The sequence below is a fragment of the Megalops cyprinoides genome, chromosome 2 (assembly GCF_013368585.1).
Source record: "Megalops cyprinoides isolate fMegCyp1 chromosome 2, fMegCyp1.pri, whole genome shotgun sequence".
NCBI lineage: Eukaryota > Metazoa > Chordata > Actinopteri > Elopiformes > Megalopidae > Megalops > Megalops cyprinoides.
Window position 1 is genome coordinate 43934499 of NC_050584.1, and position 23271 is coordinate 43957769.

A 23271-nucleotide genomic window follows, 5' to 3' on the forward strand; every position below is an offset into this window, starting at 1 on the left:
TAGTGAGGAAAAAAATAATTTTTTATTTGGAATTCCCAATTATGGAGAAAAAATTCTTTTAGTGTAAATTTCCACAAGAGAGATCAGCTCCATCCAAGAAAAACCTTTCCACATTTAAAACCCAGGGGGTTACAACTGATTTAGTATGGACCTAATCACCCTTTTTGTGGGCTCTCAGAGAGAAAGGAGGGGCTGGTGTCCAAACACAGTATCCTGCTGAATTGGAAATAAAGAATAGCAAGTACCATTTGTCCATAGAACTGGACTTCCGAGTAGAATTAACGAAATTCTTGGGGACCACATCTAGGTTTAGTACCTTGACTGACCTAGAAAAAGCTCAATTACATCAATAGAATCAAGGTGTTATTTGATCATTTAAAGCACTAAAGGCTCACCTTAAATGAACACATGGTACAAATTGCTACTGGCACCATTCACCACAAATCTGTTCAAATAAATCATTATTCAAAGCACTAATACCTTCAGCCAATTGTTAAGTCTACACTGTAAGGAGTTAATGGAATAAGGAAGGAAGTGGAATAGTGAAAGTTGTGACAACAATTAACTTGAGTATTTTTAAAATGTTTTTATTTGAAATGAATTTTCCTTTCTTTTCGTGTAAGTGCAAAATGCACCAAAACAGCCACCTGAGGGAAGTCTACATCTTTAAATTAAAAAAACAAGCAAAGCGTACATTTAATAGTACAAAATTCTCTTTTTAAAAAATTGCACAGTTTGTGTATAATATATATATTTATATATTTTTCTACTTTTGAACTGAAATCTTCAAATAAATGTTAAAAGGCTCAGAACGTAAACAAAAAAATCACAAAATGAAAAATAAAAACCTGAAGTTCTTTTTCTTTCTTTTTCCCTAAAAGAATTAAAGCTGAAGAGAAAGTGGAGACCCTGTTGTCATTTTTATATGTAGCATATTTTATCTGTGCTGATGTTTGACCAGACAGTCAAAATCTATTGCAAAACAGTTCATAAATAGTCCTCCATAAAACACACGGAAAAGTCCACAAAAGATCCTCTCTTCTTGCAATTAAGGTTCTTCAAAAGTCTGCTCTCTTATATCAAGTGTGTGAATGTCTGTGTTTGTAACAAAAATGAAATCCCTGGCAATGTGACCATTTTGTACTTGAGTGAGAGTGTGCGTGTGTGTGTGTGTGTATCTGTATGCGTATGTGTATATGTATGTGTGTACGTTCAAAGATCATCACACTGGAAATCCAGTTTTGTTTGTGAACAGAATACATATTTCCCTGACATTTGCACGCTGTGTTCCGGTGTACGTGACTCTCAGCGCCGGTATGGGTGGAAGCCCTGTACGTTGTGGTTCTGTCCACGGCCGAAGCTGCTGGCTGTCGGCTGGGGTCCCGCGGAGGGTTGTGCTGTTGGGGCCCCATATGAGGGGGTCTGCTGGGGGTCTGCAAAGCTCTGCCCAAACCCACTCAGGTCCTGGCCATAGCCTGTGTTGAAACCAGGGGCGGAGGAAGGCACTTAAGAACGTGAAAATCAATGAAGTAAATGTGCATTTCACACAGCCATCAAGGGTAATTCAAATTCGGTAAGACCCATTTATTTACATTAATAAATGAAAAACTGTAGGTCTGCATTCCTGAATTGTTCCTTAGAATTCTTTTCTTTGTCAATTAAAAAATGATATCAATAATGCAAAAAACATAGACAAAACCAACTCTTGGTAAAATATTTGACTGTCTTATTGAATCACGTTCTATGGAACAGAGTTATCAATAAGGATTCAAGAGTGCAGACCTAGATATTTTCATTAATTTTCATTTCTTTGACCAATGCACCAGAATTTTATATATCTCTAGATATGTCCAAGGGTTGTCCTACTGTCATTTCAATTAAGTAGTGGCAATTGAACATTTTAACTGAGATTGCCTTGTCTAATATTAAAAATTAATTTATATTTAAATTACTCTCACACGATTCACTTGTATTCTGTGTGCATTAGCCTTTACAGGGACTAAATTCAGAAGTTATTACCCTAAATACAACTGCATCAACTGTTGTACCCCCACAGTACATTACAAGACAGATCACTACTGATTATGATCAAATCAGGTACAGGTAAATAAAAATGACATGTGAATTAGTGTGAGCCACCAAACAGAAAAACATTAAAGAATGAAAAAGAAAAACTTGTATTTAGATTTAGCAGATCAGGAGGCCATAAGCACACACACATTCTTGAAACAGACACTGGATGGCACCATCTCCCTGGAAACAATTGCATCAGAAGGACTAATAATCTGTAGTCTTCCGGGAATAAGGCTGACACAAGGCATTCTAATTTCCCCATACCCCAGAAAGTCACTCAAATGCGATGCAAAACACAAGCACATTTGACTGAAAAGCTGGGGGGATTTACATTTGTTACTCATTATGGAGCAAGGCACCAAACCTTTTCCATGGCTAAAAAAAAAGATCTACGATTAGTTTATTGGCTTGATCAACACTGAAATAAAATTTAGAAATGCGGGTACAATGTACGTACATTGTCAGTAGAATTAAAATTTTCATACAGCAACCTTCAGAAAATTACTTTCTGAGCTGTAATGAGAAGAGATATATGGAAACAGAGAGCACAAGGAACATGGATGGCCTACATTGTGAATGGCTGCTGTAAACCAAGACGAAACAAGTTTGCACTTTGCTTACAAGTTCCACAACTCTGGAACTCGTAATAATGAAGAGGAAAAAACATCAATGTAAAACAAAAAGTGGGTGGTGAAACATACAGATTCATGACAATTAGATCATCCTTTTACCGGCAAAGCAATGCAAAGAGAAGACGCAGACAAGTTTGAAGAAGCGTATTTTATTGTATAATAAACTACAGCTATTACAAGAGAAGTGCCCTCCTGCAAATCTCTGCTTTCTCACGAGGCATGAAAGATTGCTTGCACCTAAAACTAACTTTTTGTCTTCTACCCTAAGCAAATTTTTGGCAAAACAGCACTGTGCTTTTTATTACAATCGTGTATCAACATGTAGTGTGTTTTTTCATACCTTGTGAGAGCCAGGCCTCAGTGATATTTTCAGAAGACTTCAATTAATCCAGCCCAATGGCAAATCATCAACGACTGGCTCATACCCCAAACACTAGATAGCTGTACTTTAGTATACTATGAAGAAAACTGAAGGTGTGTATATACTATATAATATATATTTACACAATATATGTATGTACACACAAAAACGGAGACTTAAGCAACAAAAACCAAAAACCTCTTACATAACTGTAGCTTTACGGTACTATCAATTGTACAGTATCAGCTATTTTTTGTGTTTGTAAAAGCAATACTCCCACCTACCTGCACTATATCCCTGCTCATCCTGACCATAACTGTGAGAAGGACGCGTTGGTCCGTAGGCAGAGGGGTCCTGAGGATAGTTACCCAAGCCTATTAGGGAGACGAGGAGACCAGGTTGACTAAACCTAGAGAGAGCCTATGTTCATACATTGCTTCTAAGGGAGATGGTCCCATTCATTACCCAGGTGGCTGACAGCGCTCTGGTCACTACGCGTCCTGACACCTTGCTTAAACCTCTACTCCATCTGACTGCACTGAGACTTTGCTAAACCACTAACCAATAAGTGATCCATCTGTAATTACAAAGAAATGCAGTGAGCGGGTTGTTTGCTGCCCTTCGGTGCCGAGTCATCACTGTTCTAATCAGAGAGCAAAGCCCAAAGATGAACTGCAGGATGGAAGCAGAGCAGAAGCACACAACACACTGAACAAGATGAGGAGTCAGTCACACAGTTTCTACTGGGCTGAGGTACAGTACAGTGATGGAACGCTCCATTACGTGGCCTATTTGATAATCTCGTCCGCATATCTGACTGCATCTCCAGAGGGCGCAGCATGTGAGAAAATGAACCGCGGTCATGAGAGCATACGGGATGAGAAGCAATTTTACGGAATTAATATAAATTCAACCTTTAACAGCAAGCAGCATAATGTGAGGGATCTGTTACTACTCAAGAGTGATCTTAAGGGGATTATTCCAGTGCCTGTGAGGCCCCTGCATGGGGTGAAATATTGTGTACATAAAGATTACAAACACAGACACGGAAGAAGGCAGTATTTCAAAAATGCCTTCATTAAAATGTTGAGCGCACATTGTGAATTTGCTTCTAAATATTTTCTTTTATCTAAAGGCCAGATTTCACTGTAAGGCTGAAAACAAGACGGTAATTCACTTAAATTTAAAATTTCAGTATCTTCTCCAAACGCTTGCAAGTACTTGCAAGTATTGTACTATTGCAACAAATCTTTCTTTTTTTATCATTTGATTTAAACAGTGCAACTGATACTTACTCTTTTAAAATGAAAAACTCCAGATAGCCTTGTCAGTGTTATCCTATCATTGCTTCCTTTCTCAAAATGGTTTATGCACTTGAGTTTATATGGTTCAAAAGTGGAAAAAAAAAAAAACCAAAGTCAGAGAACTGGCTGGCTGCAGTTAGCCATATGCCAGGTTTCTTCAGCTTTCTCCAAAATGCTGTTACTCATAGTACAATCTGGAAACAAATGTCAGCCGTGACAACTGATCCCCCACCCTCCCAAAACAACATAGCAAGGAAGGATGATCTAATTCCAACCTACCATCGGTTACCTGTCCAAATCATCATCATCCTCATCATTCCAAAGTGAACCTGGAAATCCTAAAAATGTGACACTGCATACAGGGTAACCTCTATAGCTTCTCCATTGCAGAGGGATGTGCAAGCTAATATGCATGTGATGTCGTCATTTTAAATTTTCAATCTGCAAGCAACAAGCTGAATGGCACCAACTGCAAGCTCCTGTTCGTGTGTGGGTCATATTAATGAGCTGTGGTCGGGGTAGTTCAAACTGAACGAGATAAAACCACAAAGTGGACAAACCCAACAGATGCAGTTCCAGTGTAACTGGTGTGGCTGAGGCCTGCATGGGGACTGTACCTACCATACTGGCTGTAAGGGAAGTCAGGCTGTCCTGTGGGAGCTTTGCTCATGTCCTGAGTTGGAGTGGTGGCAGGGGCAAACCCCAGAGGTCCAGTTCCAGGTGTGGTGGGAGGGGGAGGCACTCCTGGTGGGGCAAACTGATCACCTTGAGGGGTACCAAAACTGTACCCTGAAACAAAAACCAGAATTTTACATACAAACATAAGATTTTTTGTGGCAGAAAGACAAATCTATGCACATGTTAACAGATATTTTGCTAGGTGCTTTCACTAACCGAATTGGGGGGCGGTGCCATACCCCTGCTGTGGATATCCCTGAGGTGCCCCAAAGCCCCCTGTGGGGGTGGCTGTGACAAGGAAAGCGTTGAAAGGTGATGGTGGTTGTGCAGGGGCTCCTCGACCTGTTGGAAGTGGGGGTCCGTACCCACCTAACATAGAAGAAAGACACATTTAACAAAAAGCGGCAACTGCACACTTACTATATGCATGACCATAAACAACTTCTATGGTCAGTTCACTGCTGGGCTCTCTTAGTACAAATCCCATTTCGTAACAGGAGCAAAAATTATTGAAAATACTTGGAAAAATGAATGTGAATTGAACATGCTACAATACGAAGGAGGTGATAATGTGCCAAAATACAAGTGAAACAAACACCAGTTCATGAGACATAGTTCAGTGGTTGCTAGTGGTATAGAGTGGTCTTCATTTATCATGGCAGACATCACGCAAGACACATTAGTTCTTATCTGGGCACAAGTCCAGTGTATGTCTCATGACTTCCAATGACAACACATTTGATTAGGGTCCTACTTCAGTCACGGGCTAATTTAGAATTTTGCTAGGTCTATCCTGGCAAAATAAGCATATTTATGCAAACTTTTTCCTCTGTTGTACTTAATACAATATCACATGTAAAAAGAGTATAACTCAAGGACTCCATAACTCCTGTTTGTTAAAGAGCAGTATACAATACTGTGTACAAAGGTTTCTTTAGCAGCTGACATACTCTGGAATTTCTGTCAAGCAGAAATTTGCCAATTTCCCACAATAACAAAAGCATAAGGAATTTCAGAAAGCAAAATCAAAGTGGGACAAAACTTCAGTCAAATATACACTTGGCTCTTCAGCAGTTGCAGGCTGCAGCGGACACACTACTGATCATAGCGGTAATATGACTATTGACCAGAATAGTCCGTCAGCAGCAAGCAGCAGTCAGTCTGAAAGTTCTTGGAATGTCGTGTCTGCCACCACACACATTTGATCAAACCATAGTATGCTTGTTTGATACATAATCGATTCAGTAAAGGTCACAACTGATAGGCCACATTTATAGTATCATATGATTTCACTAAAGCAGAAAAAATGTTAGCATACTTCAGTAACTCATGGCCTGTGTATTCTATGTGTTTTAACAGTTTAGTAGTTCATGTCTGCTACATAAACAGGCAGGCATGGTTTGTTGCTGACAATGTTGATTTTTGCAAACATTTCACATATTGAGTAGGTTCCCATTTATCATTAATCTAGAGGGTCAAAACGATGAGTAGGGAGAAATGTTTGTTTGGGATGATTAGAAAACAGCACATTCCATTGGCACAAAACAAGTTTGAAGCCCATAGTTCTGTTTCCATGGGTTAATTAGGAGACTGCCCCCTGTTACAGGTCACATTCTGAATACTATGCATTTGTTAAGCCACACTTATCCGGGGGACTAACAGTCAATACAAGTGCAAAATACAAAGTGCAAGGCAACCCCTGCACATAAACACAAACAATATATTAAACTGGGGAAAAAAACACTCCTTGGATAAAGATGTATACTGTTGATCACATATATTTAAAGGCATAAGGCCCAAAAGCCCAATAAGACAAGCATTTTTGCAGGATACTAAAGAACTGAACTGACAAATGATCGCAACTGACAAGTTATCGAATAATGTAATTATTCGATAACTTGACTTAGAAATTGTCAAGCATCTTTGCTAGATAATGGTAACAGAACATGACCGATTTATTTGATCTCAAGAGAAACACATTCAAGCAGAGAGACTGCAGAAATTCAGTGCCTAAACAAATTTTCACATGAAAAAAAAACATACCTATTGGCTGGCCTGTGGACACCCAAACTCCTTTAAAAAAAGAGAGAGAAGCATTATAGTTGGACACATGGAATGACTTCATAAAACTCAGTTGCTCACAGGCTAAATGATCCAGCACATTTTTTCACGAGACAGCAGTTCTGTTGAGCACTCATCCATGTCATTCACAAAAACAAACAGTGCCATGAACTAGGAGGATATACCTACAGGAATAGCATTCTTTCTATCAGCCCTCTCATGGCAGCCCAGCATGATTAGATAATTTTAATATGAATATGTACTACACTTTGGGCAGTTGTGTGAAGATAAGGAATGAAGCATGAAAGTGTACACAGTTTTTTGGACATGCTCTTTGCTCTAAGCTTCTCCCCCACTCACCCTGAGGCCCATAACTCTGTTGCCAACCTTGAGCCGGCTGTGCTGACCAGCCATTGGCTGTACTCAAAATTCCTCTGGGTCCCCATTGGTTAGCTCCAGGTTGCCCAGGACCAGGGGCCTTGCTATCCCGAGGTTCAGCCTTCTTCACTTCCACCTACAGACAGGACAAGTAGGAAGTAATTGGCAAGACAAACCTTAATGACAGAACCCCTTCCCTATCAAATCATACCCACAGATAGCATTACTCTTACCGCTTTAAGGAACTTAAAAGGAAATTTTAGTTTTAGGACTTATTTGGGCCTACAAATGGTATATATAAAGTGTAGAAGTATAGATATTCATACACACTTTAATTTGGATTTCTTAAATATGTTTCTCAGGTACTCAAAATAGAAAATTAAAAATATGAGTATTTATGAATTTTAAAATTTAAATCAAGGGTTTCTTGAATAAGTATATTAATTATAAAATGAGCTCATATTAATTACAAAAAAGACAACTGCGACAGACTGTTTTGATCTGGAAAATGTTCCTCCCCATTTTAAAGACATATACCTGAGAAACATAGAATGCCATATCCTTTCTGCATTTTGTGCCTTGGCCCTTTGGTCTATTTAGAAAATAAGCAGCTAATGGAAGTTCAAGACTTACCTTTCCCAGGCTAACGCTTAAAGAACCTCAATTTTATTTAACTTGGAATAGAATTTCAGAGGGGAATGGATGTGATAAGAAGACCTTAAATCTAACAGAACAATACAAAGTAAACATGCAGATAATACAAATGGTCAAAGTCGAAAGTCAAATTAGAGATGAATCTTCATACTGTGTCAGAGAAAGGAAAAACAACGCTGCTTTGGTAATTGATTCCCAACAACCAAAATATTGCCTTTTATTTCCCCTTACTATCTGGAAAAAAAGCCGCTAAATGCAGTTCAGGGTGCATCCTGAATAACCTAACCCTTTTTTAACGATGGGGATAAACCTATATTGCGGGGATTATCACAGCTCAGACCACTGCATACAAGGCAAGGACCAGCCACCTAAACACTTCTCTTTAAATTATCACTAGCCGTTTCAGCCACAGAAGTAGCACCAGTTACCAGGACAGAAAAGTGGGGAAATAAGACAGAAATAGACTCTAAAGAGGTTGAGTTATTGGGGTCACCTTCAGCAAGAGGAAAACTACTCACGATATTCTTTTCTGTTTGAAAGTAGTTTAAACACGGTGACACTTTCTTTGCCTCCCCTCTTCCTTCTCTGTCGACCTAATTAGCGACACATGCTTCAGCAAGTGGCCTGCAGCCCGCACTACATCTACCTGGGCCCGCTCCCCCGGGCATCATGGGATTCGAGTGATGGATTCCAGGACTTATGAGTGCTCCCCCCACCCCCACCCCCCAACACCAGAGTTGGGATTTGCAACACAGTTTGATGTGCTCTACTTTCTAATTCTGTAACTTACATTCCCCACCCCCTCAAGTCCCCGCTCAAGGTAATGTCAGATCAAGAACAATGGCTCAGGTAGAGTCCTGATTCCTTCTGGAAAACAGGACACAGCCAAGGAGACTGCTGGCATAAGGAGAAAGGAAAAGTAGGCCTGGGAGTGAATGGGTGTAAGGGAGGTACAACTTTGCTGCTCGCCTATCTTTTAAAAAATATTTGAACAAAATTTTGACTTTGCTATTTTAGCAATAAGCAATATTCACCCATGTATGGGTTTGGCTTGGAAAAGTCATAAGAGGACAATTCAACAAATAAGTGTCCACGAAAACGACTAAAGATGTTGAAGTTATGGAGAAAACGGATATTCACTGCCACAGTGAATCAGTTCTTGATAGTTTCCTCAAGTTGGTTATCTATGTCATAGACACAGTATTGCATAATACTGTTGGTAGACCAGTAACTTCAGGCATAAATAGCAGTGTGACTAGGAAAGAAGTAAAACTTTAAGCATTTAGCTCATGCATATTAATGCTGACTCGGAGAGTCATAAATTAAATACCTGCTTGCCAATATTACAGGACTATGACTTCCAAGTCCTACTTAACCTCAAACCCCCACTGTGAGGATGCAGCAAATAAACAGAAGCAAGCATGCTCAGCAAACAGTGTATATAAAAGACTGAATATATACTGTGGATGGACAGTCTTTGAAAAATACCAACCCATGTAAAACCTAAGTAGATCCAAACCCCCCACCCCATCCGCCAAACTCAAGTCAATTTCAGAAATGATCGACACAGTATGGAGATTCTGAATCTGAGGTCACTTAATTGAGGTTTTTGTTTGCCTTTTTAACACAACATCTTGTTAAAGAAATCTTTTAAGGAACTCAAACAGTAAGTGACCTGGCAAAAACATAAAAGAAATGAAAAGAATGAAAAATCAAAATAGCTACCAGTCCTTTAGGAAGCTTTTGTATGGCAAAGTTCAATGCAAACTCTTTGGTGGACACAGGATTCAGCTTTAATTGTTAACTCCCCTTCCAGCTCGAGCCCTCCCCATTCAAAGTAACAACTACCTCTAGCCTTTGTAATAGGAACTGAAGACATGAAACATCCTTTCCTAAAGGAGTGGTACTGTTAAACCAAGCCTTGGGCGACTACAGAAGTTCCATACAGTATTTTTCCATAAAGTATTTTTCTACAGAAACCAATCAAATTCTGGTATAAGCCTTGGTCAGTTCAGCTTTCTAATCTATAGTATTTTAAGTGCCACTCATTAGGTAAAGGCAGATTTTCAGGCAAATCAGGCTGATCCTCAAAAAATGCATTAACAACATGAATGAGGTTACAGAAATATGTTACCTCACATATTTAAATGGAACTGAAACACCAACATTCTGATGCAGCTGAAAGAACAAATAAAGTAAAGACCAATGGCTTGGCACTTTTGGAGAAGAAAAAACAACCACGTTTTTATGGAAGTTGGTCTAAAGAACAAAAGTTTTAGTTTGTGAGGAGCTAATACTGCACATCGCCCAAGCCTCAGTCTGATCTTAAGGGTAAAATAAAACTACAACTACACACTTTTTTGCCCATGATGTCGTGAAAATGCATGTTGACAGCCTGGTCCACTGATTGTTCGGCCTCGAAAGTAATAAATCCAAAACCTAGCCAACGACCAAGAGTGAATCAAGGTAGCAGGGCGTTGTGACAACACAAGATGAAGAACAGTATCGGGGGCAGCCCAAGGGGTTCCATCAAGAGTGGGCTAGAGGCGCCTGGGGTTCGGATAACGTCGCAGACCTGCAGCACAATGTAAGCTGGTGGGCCCGAGACGCCAGCGCCTTCCACCCTGTACACACAAAGGTGCTTAGTCACCCGATGCAGGACTTCTAAAAGGAAGCAAGGATAAATCTATTCTACTCAATGCTACTTTGAAGTTTATGAATGTTAGCATTTATATAAAATTGGAAAGAATGGTGGCCCGAATTACATGCAAGATTAAATATGATGTTGAAAACCAAGGCAGAATTATAGGAATCTGCTGACTGGTTAACTACTCCTAAGTGAGATTTAAAAACTATTAACCAGTCTATGGTGAGTGATGAGTTAATGTACACCCATTATAGATTCAGATCTTATTTTTATGGATGACCAAATTGTTCACTGAGCAGTCTCAATCGTGAGCAGGCAAAATAAAAAAAAATGCTAATTGGGCCTGCAGTGTTTGCACAGCTTCCCATGCCATCTCATCCGAACCCCACCTTGATTTTCCCCTTGGTGTATTGCTTTGCAGCAAATGCTGACAGCAGCCATTGTTAATGCATAACAAAAAATGGTCAACCAAAAATTGTACAATGTCTAAAGCTTTCTCCTAGCTTTCCCAAGAACCTTATTTTTTGGGCAAGCCAAGATAAGCCCATAATGGAAAATTAAGAAATAGCTTACAATTACAACACAAAGATATAGGCCAAAATGTTCTTTTTTTTAAATCAGTAATGCATTGACAGAAATATTGAAAAATTATATAAACTATGGATGATGCCATCATTAAGGGGTGTAGACAACGTTTTCTTGCTACATTTTTGTAAAATCAAAAGACACACACAAGCTGCAGATAAATGGAACACAAGATAAGTACTGCAAAGTACAATCACACAAAAATGAATAAAATGGGCAATGGCTTTGTTAAGGAAAAAAATGACCCGCAACCTCCCAAAAGCTTTCCTGTTCAATGCAATGAAATCTCTCACCTCTCTGAATAAAAGATGACAGAATGACTGATCTAACGTGAGACAGCTGGGCCCATGTAGCCAGAGGTGTAGACTGAGCTGTGTGCCACTGCATACAACTCCACAGCAATTGTTATTAATCTGTGCCAGGGAGCCTCATATGCAACCATGTAATTACGATGAATTACCTAACGGGACCTAACAGTCTCTGAGCCACACTGCCAACTGAGCCAACACTGACAGCTGAAACAGAGCTTACAACCTTGGACGTGTCACAGACAAATCCATTTTTTTACAACATAAGACATATTAACTTTTCTGGCATCTGAATAACCTTGAACCAGGCCTGAAGGACATCAACACTACCACACAATGGAAATTTAATTTAATATTATTAAATGGTAGAAACAATTGCCCATCACTCATTTTGGCTGGCTGCTGTAACTTTATAGACCTTCAACTTTGAATATTACTATCATATACTATCAACGTACTTATCCGCATGAATGAAAAACTAGTTTTACAAGACCTGCAGCTGTTAGACATGAGTGAAGTGAACCAGTTAAATTTTGATACAAGAACTTTCACAAGCTGCAGAAGTAGGTTGTGAGAACATCTTCACTTGGGGGACCTAACCTGATTTCAATTAAGTGTCCTGTGGGACCTGAGGGATTTCAAATCTCCGATATTAAGTCAAGTATTCCCCAACTTCTTGATGCACTAAAAATACTATCTCTGTGTCCTCTGTCGTTACTCTACAACTCTTAACTTGGTTAACTTAATGTTTAAAATGAGCTAATGTGAAAACCATGAACATTCTGGTAAAATCGCAATTGAACATTAACTGCACAGCAAAATGAATATTCTTAGACACTCGCATTGTACAACAGAAAAGTCCACATCAAATACTAACACAATCATCTATCATTTAATTTGTGTTTTCTGTGACACATTTGCTTTTTAATAATAATGTAATTTTCATAAAATGAGTCCTTCCCTTCCTTTAGTTCATAGTGTGGAGGGCTACTAAAACTAAAAGTGATTAGCTTGTAAAGACTACCATAGTGACAAGAAACAAATGATTAATTAAAGCAAAAAAAAAAGAACAAAACAAACAAAAACTTTGTTTACACACCCAACTGATGGCATTACCAGCCCAACCCTGCTATTTTACAACTGGCCTGTACCTCTGTGGTACAACTTAGTACACAACAACCTAGAGGAGAAAAGACAAATCTTAAGAGACACCGTTAATCACACTCAAACAATTCACAGGGAGAGAGAGGACAGAAAAAGAAAGATAGAAAGGGCTTACTTACAAAATACTTTATCTTTTATATACGGGAAAACACTTAGTATGTAATTTAGATTGTCAAGAGCTGAGTCTAAATTAAAATAAACAAATAAAACTTACTCAATACTTAACATAAAAATGAGCTTCCGTTAAAAAATATACAAATGCATCACGTGGATTTTGAAGTTGAATTACACTAGAAAATTTCAGATGACAAACTATTCCTTTGACTTTCCCCCAAAGAGATTACAGTTGATTTAGTGTTGAACAAATAAAACAATGTTCAACACAGAAGGGAATCATTAACCACTCTATCAGCATTATGTAGGACAAGTCAGGTGGAAGCACCTATAGCTTTTCTGAGGAAACTGAGCCACGCAGTCAACTGATACTTTGCATCCAAGCGGTCAAGTAAGGTCTCCTATAAACCTTATTTTCAGCTGAAATCATATTATAAAATGAGGTTATTTCAAATGTCCTCTGAATATAAATTATATTGACATAGGAACATACAGATGTACTATATAACTATAGAATCACTGCTGTTTGTAAGGAGAATTCTGTTTGCCCAGCTCCTTTTGATTGGATGCATTTCAAACGTACATTTTCTGTAAACTATAAAATTTTAAGGTTCAAATTAATGTATTTAAAAGTATTCGATACACCTACAAAACATTGTATTTGTGTATTTTTAAATGTAGCACGAAATGAAAAACAATGTATAACATGTTATCAGTCATTTTTCAACCAATAGGCCAAAATAAGACTGCAAGGCTGTTTTGACCACATTTTTATAAAATGATGCTTTTTTTACACTTACACTACAAAAGTATTTATGAGACTTTGTAAACGCTTCAGAAAATGATTGTCTCAAACAAAACCATGATCAGAAACTGCAGACTGTGAGCTACGTGGCGATGCTGTTGATTTCCCTTCTCTCCATGTGAATCCTTGATCACATGAAGAAAAAGTGCAATATGGTAAGTGCAGCAGCATCCATGACAGAGTGAGTGAATTATGAACATGGCATGTCCCACCAGAGTAACATATGACAAATAATAATCAGTGGATTTCGAATGCGGCCTTCGTCTTTGGGTCGGAATAGTTTGTCATGAGATTGTAGATGGAGTTATGGAAAGAAAACTGGATCAGCTTTTACCTCGGGGCCTCTGTTTCTCCGCGTCATAGATCATTACCACTTCTGTAACCTATAACCAGACAAGCAAGGAGGCAAGAATAAAACCACTCAGGATAAAAATGACCAATGGACTGCACAACTTGCACTACTTGTCTTACACTGACAGGACAAATCAACACACTGTGGGCACATCCCCAAAATTGATTCTGTTTAAAAAGGGAAGAATATTTATTCCTTTATCTTTCTTCAGCATTGCCTGTACCACTATTTCACTGTAACGCAACATTTCCACCTATCCCCCTTTCTCGCTCTGATACAAAAAGCTTCCCATTCTTGCTAAATCTTCACACAACTCACCACTCCAAATCTACTGAAATAGTCCCTGAGTTCAGGTTCACCACAGTTGTGAGGGATTCCACCAACAAAGATCTTCTTTGATTTATTGCTGTCACTTTTGCTTCCCTTCTGCCAAAACAAAAAAAAAATCAATGAAGACAACTCTAAGTAGACCACGTCAGATCTCAAAAATAAACATGGTGCAGTTTGATGTTTAAGACAGCATTATCATCTAGTGCAAGTGAAAACATAAGATAAAACACTGACATGAAATATTCTTCTCTCAAACCTGGATTGACAGTTATAATTTTTTTCAAAGCAACTAGTTCTAGCCAGAGACTGCAACTGTACTTTCTTCTGCTTTTTCTCCGATACATTTTAAGAGCTGAGCTACCTCCCTACCTCATTGTTTTTTCTTGAAACAATGACCTGCAAATAATTTAATTTAAAAATCCAGTATCTGAAATCAGACTGACTTGTTCATCATCAGATTTATAGGCAAGCAGGGCCCAGGATATTAACAGAAGATTGTAAAAGAAAGTATCAATGTCTGGCAGATCAGTCCCAAGAGAGCTGAAACACATAGAACCAGGACTGCTCCTCCAAACTAATGTGTCCTTGTATTCCTCCTGAGAACCAGTGCAGTCTAAATAAAACACACTTCTTACCCAACCATCCTTTGATCTTGTTTTTTCAGGTTGCATTCCACGGGGGGTACATGGCTTTGGGTCAATCTGATGTTAAAAGAGGACATTTTGCCATTTCCATCAGTAATTGCAAAACAAAAAAAATCAACTAAACTAAATTCAACTAAAATCTGAATCTTATTTCTGAAGAGATCCAGAACAAGCTAAATTATTCACCATTACAATACAATATAAATAAATTCACTCCAAAATAAAAGATTTACTTTGATAAAGCTTTGATATTTTTGTTTTATGAATCTTCAATAGTAAACATATCATTATTTTGACTAAAAATATGTATCATTGCAATGACAAATAGAAGATTTCCTTTTGTCAGGTCAAGTACTAGATTCTATTTCAGACACTCACATTCCTACCATCCAGGTTATGAGGTTTCGTCTCTAGCACTGTCCGCACGCAGTTAGGGTCTTTAAACTTCACAAACCCAAAACCTCGTGACTGATTTGTAGTCTTGTCTTTCATAATGACGCAGTCAACTACTTCCCCATACTGAGAGAAATAGTTTCGCAACGTCTCTGGTAGGGAAGAGCACATTAATATTAGTGGAATGGCAGCTGATGAACACACAAACACATTTATCCCCATACACTGTTCTCCCCTGCACTTTCCATTTACGTCCACAAACCAGCTACCTATAGTGACCAGAACTAGCAAGAACATTTGGTATTTTTCAATATTTCAGTATATTTAGGAGGACTGTGCCATTTGAGTTTCTTCCAGAAAGGATGTTATGATGTGCAAAAACTAGGGGGCATGTGTCATATATTAGCCCAATCACTCATAATAACTATGCTTTGTGCATAAACATATAACAAATGCATAAGCAAACTCAGATAAAATCACAAGCAAAACAGAATTAAAAAAAATAACATTTTCTGTGAAATCCCCCAGTGTTGGGATGACTCCAAGCACATGCATTTTAAGGTAACGTGTTCCTTGCATCATTGAACATCACTAACTTAAAGCAGTTCTTTTTCCCTGTTCTATTCAGGCTTTTTTAAAGAGCAATGGATATCTAATTATTTTGGATTTCTAGTGAATGGTCAAAGCAGCAGCATTACACATTTAAAAATTGCTCAGGTGCACTATAATGAGGTAAAATTATAACAGTGATATGTCATGCCTTACAGAGGCATTCGCCTGGAGCTTAACAGACAGGAACTTCAATTACTTTTTTTTCTGCAATGAAACATCTGAAACTACCACTACTGAAACTTCCTTCAGTTGCGCTTGTAAAACAACACAGAACAACACATAAGAAAAAACTTCTATCATTTTGAAGACTCAAGGGGTCTGAGCTTCCAATGAACATGTTTATGAGATCTTATTTTCCTGTATGCCTTTATAGAATTTTCAAGATTCCAGTGAAATCACCCCAGTTTTGAGATGAATCTTTTGCATTTATGCATTTCTCTTTTTGAGGTAACAACTGAAGTATTTGAGTCTTCAGCTGCATCCCTGAACACCAAATTAAACGAGTTGTTTTGATTCTGTTTCACTGACTGTTTGTATTTAAGGGAAACAATTATAACACATGTAAGTGTAAAATGTATCTCAGAACATTATTCAAAATGAAGTACACATATTAGGTAAAAAAAAAAAAACAATATTTTTTGGCATGCAGTTGTGAGCCAAAACGATGCCAATACAAAGTTAATCAACTGTACTGAGCAGCTGTCATTACTAAAGATTTTAAAAGTTCACCCCAAGCAGGCAAACACTGAACCAAAGGTATGGACAAAAAAGACATCAAAGGAGTTGTAATGTGTAAACTACCCATTTGTGTTCAAGAGCAAAGCTCCTTGCAAAACTGCAACTTTCTGGTAAGCTACCACACAGGGATAGCTTGTGAACAGTTGCATTGACAATGGATTTAAACCTTGCCCTCGTTTGCAATCTGTACAGCTGTGTTTTTGCTGTTGTCTTGCTGGGGTAAAATACAGCTAGCTAGATATGTATCTAGCTACAGAGACATAGCAATATGGAGGCTCTTATTAAACACACAGAGTAAGGCCAGCTAGCCAGATAACCAGCTACCTGTATTGCTTAAACATAAATATGTGTGATCTGTGATGAATTCAAGGCACAGCTAGATGGCCTGGGGATTATGATTTCTATGATGTAATCAAGAAAGCTGCCATTAATGAACAGACCAACCAACACAGTTCTAACAACTATCACTTCTAACATCTATAACATCATCAATTCTAACAACCGATGATATTTTGTATGAGTAATATTTAAGAGTTTTGCTTATTGAGCGACTACCTTATAATAAAAATGGTGGACATCTAATTTGTGTTTAGGTCTTCTGTCAAAATAACACCACTTATACATCCTTACAAGTTGTATACTTGTGAATACATGAAGTCCAAGTGCCACTGTTCTCTTTTCTTGTAAATGGATGTAATGAAGTGACAATGATTTTAGAGAGGACACTGAAGACGACCCAGTGTCCAGGTCCAGAGGTAAACATCTGTAAAGATTTAAACCTAAAGGTCACTGTTGTTATTTCTGTGGAACACCCAAAACAATTCCCAGTAATCTCAAAATACATCACTGGATTAATGAATTTGCATTCTCAGTACAACATTTGTATTTTTTTAAGACATGTAGAAAGTACAAAGCAGGTGCATGAAGCCGCAGGTATGACCTACATTTTCCTGCAGGACACCATACCAGTTACTTACAACCTAATTAACCTAAAACAGTCCTACCACCCCCTGTAATACAACTTCTGTTATGGAAAACTGTCTGTTTGTTGTGGTTAATGAAAAACAACACTCACAGATTATATATGTATCATAAATTAAATATTATGCATGCATAATGTATTCATTGGTTTTTAAAGAAAATGTTTTACTGTATTTCAATGTGATTTGAGAAATGCTGTACAAAGACCCTTGATAACTTTATTCACATTGTTCAGTTTTTACTACAGTATTTGGAAAATACAATAAAAAGAAAATGCAGTATATAGAAAAAGAAAAAATGCATGCATTCAAATGATTTGAAAGCAATGAAATAAGTTAATCCATGCATTACAGGTGTAACACTAAATAAGGAAACCATGTAAAAGCCTTCTCGCAGATGGGACAGAAGTTAATTGATCCCAAAGGATAAGCTTGGTATAGTGGCAACACAGGAAGGTTTTGACAAAGGCATGACACACTGCTAGGGATACTGAAAACAACACATTGTCACTTTAAGTGCTCAGCTTACACAACTACTCTGCTGAAGGTGAAAACAGAAACTGCTTAACATCGTTTATTTTAAGAACTATTTGGCAGCCCATATAAAATGTACTTTGTATTTTGTCAGACGTGGTTAGGTACATCACAATTTCACCACTTCACAAAGTAAGCAAATTCGCAAGTGAAACTGAAAGCTCAATTTAATTCACAGTGCATTTTCCTCCAATAACTGTTCAAACAACAGCCACTACATCCTGGAGGGCAGAAGGACACAGGTTCTGACACAAAAATTCACAGCAAGTGGAGGGCTGATAATTGCTTGGCTCGTCATTAAAAGCCCTAGGGAGGTGCCAAAGAAACGAGCTCCGCAATGACTAGAGCACTCGACTTGAGAAAATACCATGTACAGTGTGCAGTGAAAGCTCTGTAGCAGAACTGCCCAACCGTGCATGATTCAGACAGTAGCTCCGGATGCCTCTGAGCTACAGACGTACCCTTCGTCCTCTTCGGAGTATAAAACGGGCCAAGTCTGAACGAGTGTGAAATCAGAGGAAAGGAACCGGACAAAAGCAACTCAAAACTGCTGTTTATCATACTGCACTGTCCCAAATTAAGAGCATTTGGAAGTGTAAAACATGCTTTTGTGTTGGCAAAGCTATTGTCACTGTGATAAGGTGGAAGGCAATCAAACCTCAAAGAATCTAGAACAAGATAACATTTGAGTATGCAACACATGTGTTATAAAGACACCAAAAATTTAGGCCAAAATTCCTGCCTATGCATCTTAAGGTTCTTCCAATTTTCTGCCCCAAATCCAGGAAAGGATAAAGTATATGTGCAATCTGGGATTCACTAACAGTGCAGAAACGGTTTTTATGTCCCAGAAGGTGACAAGCTTATCCAGCAGGATTGTATCTTTTAAGGTGTTAAGGAAGTTGGATGGTTATCAACTTACCCTGCGTGGTACTCCAATCTAAGCCACCCACAAAGAGCTTCCTAAAATGAGGAAAATGTGCAGTCAACAGAGTGCAGAGTAAAAAACACAACACAGCATAAATCTTCACTACAGTCAAAACTGTATCCACACAATATCAAATGTGCTATGTGGCAATGGTTTTCAAATAAAGTAATGTCAAGTGCTGTGTCTCCTTTATGATTTAAATTATAAAGATCGCTAAACATACTGCACACAATGGCAACAGCATCAATAACCCTGCCTCTAATGCAATGCTTCCTATCTCTATATGGGTGTAATTCACACTTTTAGCCACATCCAAAAGACATGACCGGTGATCTCTAGTAGGCAGGAAAAGTCTGTTCAAAACAAATTCATACTCTGTCCTAATTTGATTAGTGTTTCATGAAATCTGTATCAAAACATGTTGGCAATTTTGGGTCACGGAAATCAATCATTTCCCTCAACCTATTTGTGGTGGAAAAAAGTGAAAATCACTAGTCTAGTTCTGCTACATCTATTAAACACCTGCATATGCGTAAAATTAATGGATTTACAGTGCATTCCTGCAAAGCAACATGTGACCATTAGAATGCACTACCTATGATGCTCTCTGATCTACTGAACAGATTTTTTCTTTCCTCTGCCAGAATATTTGAGTAACCTGATATTCACTGGTACAATACGTCTGACCCCTCTTGCTTTCTGCATCTCCCTCCTTCGTTTCAACACTATCACCTTCACCGGACATGCATTTGCAACACAGCTCCAAAGCAAGAATGTGCAGTAGCAAAGTAATGGCTGGATGTTAAGACGAATCTCATCAGGACATCATTAGTAATCCTTTTTAAGCAATTCCTGTACAGTGGCTGTACATGCAGTAAACTGTCTTAAATACACTTTGGACACATACGATTCCGTGACTTCTGAGTAGTTCTGTCACCGACGGAAATGTTCATTTAACGTATGATTCCGCCACTACACACGTAGTAGATATGTCTAGCGCACGAACGCGCGAGTAGAGGAAATGAAACACACTGGAAACTATCGCTGTGGTCCGCTTACTATTACGTGAACGCATCTGACGTTTGACAGAGCTGAATTTACCATATCCCACTTATAAGGTACATTTCTAAACTACTATCCTCAATTCAGTTTGCTTCTTGTTCTGTAAACTCGAATTCAATATTAATTTTGAAGCAACGATGAGAAAAACCCATTCATAATAGCGGAGTACAACATGGTAGCGATGGCACACTATTTGAAAATCGAAGTAACAGTGAATGACCTGGCTAGCTACAATACACTACTCGTATTTTGAATTGTTCACAAAATAATATTAGCAAACTAGCTAATATAGTTACACGACGTACGAGTTAACTAGCTCAGTTTAACTAATACTACATAATCTGCTGTTTCCGCACCCAAACGTGGCCGCAAAGGTACAGCTTGTCTTAAGGTCGGACAATAAAAGTCTTGTTTAAAAAAATTCTTGCCACGTCTCCCGGCGTTAACATTCGCCACCGTTTGATGTCAATGGGTTAGCTAGACGGTCATCGAATACACACACACTCTGAAAATTACCTTAGCTTTCACACAAGGGTGTATCTCAATTTTCAGCGTGCATTTTATCACGTCTTCAGCTCATGACAACGGGATATCACAAAAGCAAGCGTTCGATGCCGTCAATCTGCTTGCACAGATAACTCCTGGAACATTATTTTAGTGCAGCTAACGTCAGATAGCTTGCAAACGTCCCTCCTGCTCATCAGTTTACACCGTGCCCTTGCGTTAGCTAGTTCAAAGCTTGGTAGTTGCTTCTTTCAGTCATTTTTGTCGTATGTAATGGCCTTTCACAGTTGTCGGTGTGTGTGTTACAAACGAGGCCGAGCACAAATGTCAAACAGTGACAGGTCCATGCAACGATGGGACTAATTTACCGTCAGAAATTGCCTAGCTAGATGACAGCGTTGTTCTCAAAATTGACACTTTCTCTGCAGCTAGTTGAATTGAATTGTTCATTTGTTTCAGTCGGCTGGAGCTAGCCAAGTTAAAGTTGCCGGCGAAATATTTTTCTGAGCAGTAGATAGCAATGTAACGTAATTTAGCCAGTTAGCTAATCTAGTAAAACACTTCAAGTTATCGAGCAAGCTAGCAATGACAAGAAAAGATTAATCCTGATCTTGTAAAGTTAGTTAACTTTGGCTAACTAGTTAGATCGCTTATCAGAGAGAACTAACACATAACACAGCTCGCGTTAGATCTAACTAGCTTGCAAATGTTAAGTTAATGTTAGCTACCTATTCTGCTTGACCGTGAGACTCTGACTCAGCTAGCTGGCTATCTGATGTTGTTAGCTAGCAATCAAGAATAGTTACTTTAAAGTTGAGCGAGCTAATCCAGATGACAGTTCCATCTCATACTTCTACACAACACATATTAGCAAGTTAACTACATTGTTTAAATTGTGGCGCCATCATTAACGAGATGTTACAAAATCTGACATATCGAATAAAGCTAACGTTAGCCTGCTAATCCAGCTAACGTTACAAGATGCCCCTTTCTGAGCAATACCGAGGCTCCGGCGCAGGCCGGTACTTTACATTGAATCGGCAGCTTGCAAGCTATATAGCCAACTATTCGTTTGGATCTCATCACTTGATATCATGTTAAGTCTTACCCGATTTCGTCCCCTGCTAAGTTGCTATTCATTTCTGCGGCTGGTGCTGCGGACTGTGATGTGTATAGCTACCGGTCTGCTGGTGGTATTGCCTCTCTTCAACTAGCCACCCCGGGAAGGTCACTCCGCTCCAGGTTCAAACTGAATCTGCGCAACAACGACGCGATTGCCACGGGGTCCCCCTGCAGGGGGTAAAGCGTCACCCAAACAGACGGTAGCCTTATGGGACATGTAGTTATAGGCCGTTTTATCGCATAGACTACATAGAACAAACACACTTTATGTGCGAGCTATTAAAAGTTTCCTTATGAAATATCAAGATTTTATTATTCTGTCACATGTACTCTGTCCTTTTACTGTCTTATCGTACAACCACTTTCTCAAATGTATAAATTACAGTAGCTACTGTATAAGGTAGTACATACAACCTTGCAAAATAGTTTCGCCTCTCGAAACATGAATCAGTATGATGTCAAGCATACATCACAATTTAAGGCACATGACTTAAAAGAAAGCAGCTAGCAGTTAACAAACCATTGCAACCGTATATGTACCATATGCGTCTTTATGAATTGTCCTGATCGGACTTTTTCAGGAAGGCGGTGCAGTTTATGTTTATGTACAGTATGTTGTTTCAGCTTCATTTAGCCATCCTATATTAAAAGCCTGTCTCTGTATAAGTAGGTGTAATTTTTACTGGTATTCAAGTTTAAACCGTTGTTGACCCCACCCCTCACACAAGAATCGTCAGGAAACACTTGTAACACAAACATTTAACATTGAATGAACAAGACATTTTCACATTCAATGTAAACACTTGCTCAAGAATGTAACAGTTAAAATGGGAAGCCTGTGGATGTTTCTGTATTGTTTCAGACGTTTCCACTGTATTTCAAAAAAAAAAACAGAATTTTGGTGTAGATTTGATTTTGTTGGATATTATTAAAGAGATTACTTAAACTGTCAATGAAACATGACCTTAATGTTTTCTGGAATGAAATTATTAATTCATTCATTCATTCATTCATTAGATTAGCTCTCTGCAGTTCTATGAAGATTGAAGTTTCAATATATACTTTTTCATAAAACATCAATACATGTTTCTGTTACATCATGTTTTATTCCTTTTTTAATAATTAGTACAGATAAATATGGGGGACATTTTATATTTTCTGAAATAATATTTATTCACAGCATGAGATTCTGTAAAATAAAACTTTGTAAATGTGAACCAGCATCAACTGTCTATTGTGTAGAAATGAACTTACAACACCAATATTACCACAAGGGTATAAAAAGCAGTCGCACTTTAGAGCAAGTAA

The 23271-nt window shown here is 38.3% G+C and overlaps 1 protein-coding gene across 3 annotated transcripts; it reads right to left on the minus strand.

Annotated features, from left to right (window-relative positions):
- Positions 1–812: 812 nt before the first annotated feature.
- On the minus strand, positions 813–22077 carry dazap1 (DAZ associated protein 1). 3 transcript variants are annotated; one of them, XM_036520771.1, is made up of 13 exons: positions 21950–22077; positions 19270–19310; positions 15469–15635; positions 15082–15147; positions 14435–14542; positions 14099–14147; positions 10498–10580; positions 7497–7623; positions 7092–7121; positions 5265–5417; positions 4992–5159; positions 3351–3440; positions 813–1475 (listed from the first exon to the last, which is right to left on the minus strand). In XM_036520771.1, exons 1-13 carry the CDS (start codon positions 21979–21981, stop codon positions 1306–1308), a joined length of 1284 nt encoding a protein of 427 aa, XP_036376664.1. In that variant the 5' UTR covers positions 21982–22077; the 3' UTR covers positions 813–1305. The 3 variants fall into 3 exon arrangements, with proteins under 3 accessions (XP_036376664.1, XP_036376663.1, XP_036376665.1); XM_036520770.1 differs by having other exon boundaries at positions 7470–7623; XM_036520772.1 differs by lacking the exon at positions 3351–3440 and having other exon boundaries at positions 7470–7623.
- Between the last annotated feature and the right edge of the window lie 1194 nt (positions 22078–23271).

Coding starts and splice junctions, on each gene's coding strand:
- dazap1 (XM_036520770.1), bottom strand. CDS start 21,981: ATGAATAGCAACTTAGCAGGGGACGAAATCGG. Junction 15,636..19,269: donor AGATTGGAGTACCACGCAGG/GTAAGTTGATAA, acceptor CTTCCCTACCAG/AGACGTTGCGAAACTATTTC. Junction 15,148..15,468: donor ATAACCTGGATGGTAGGAAT/GTGAGTGTCTGA, acceptor TTTTAACATCAG/ATTGACCCAAAGCCATGTAC.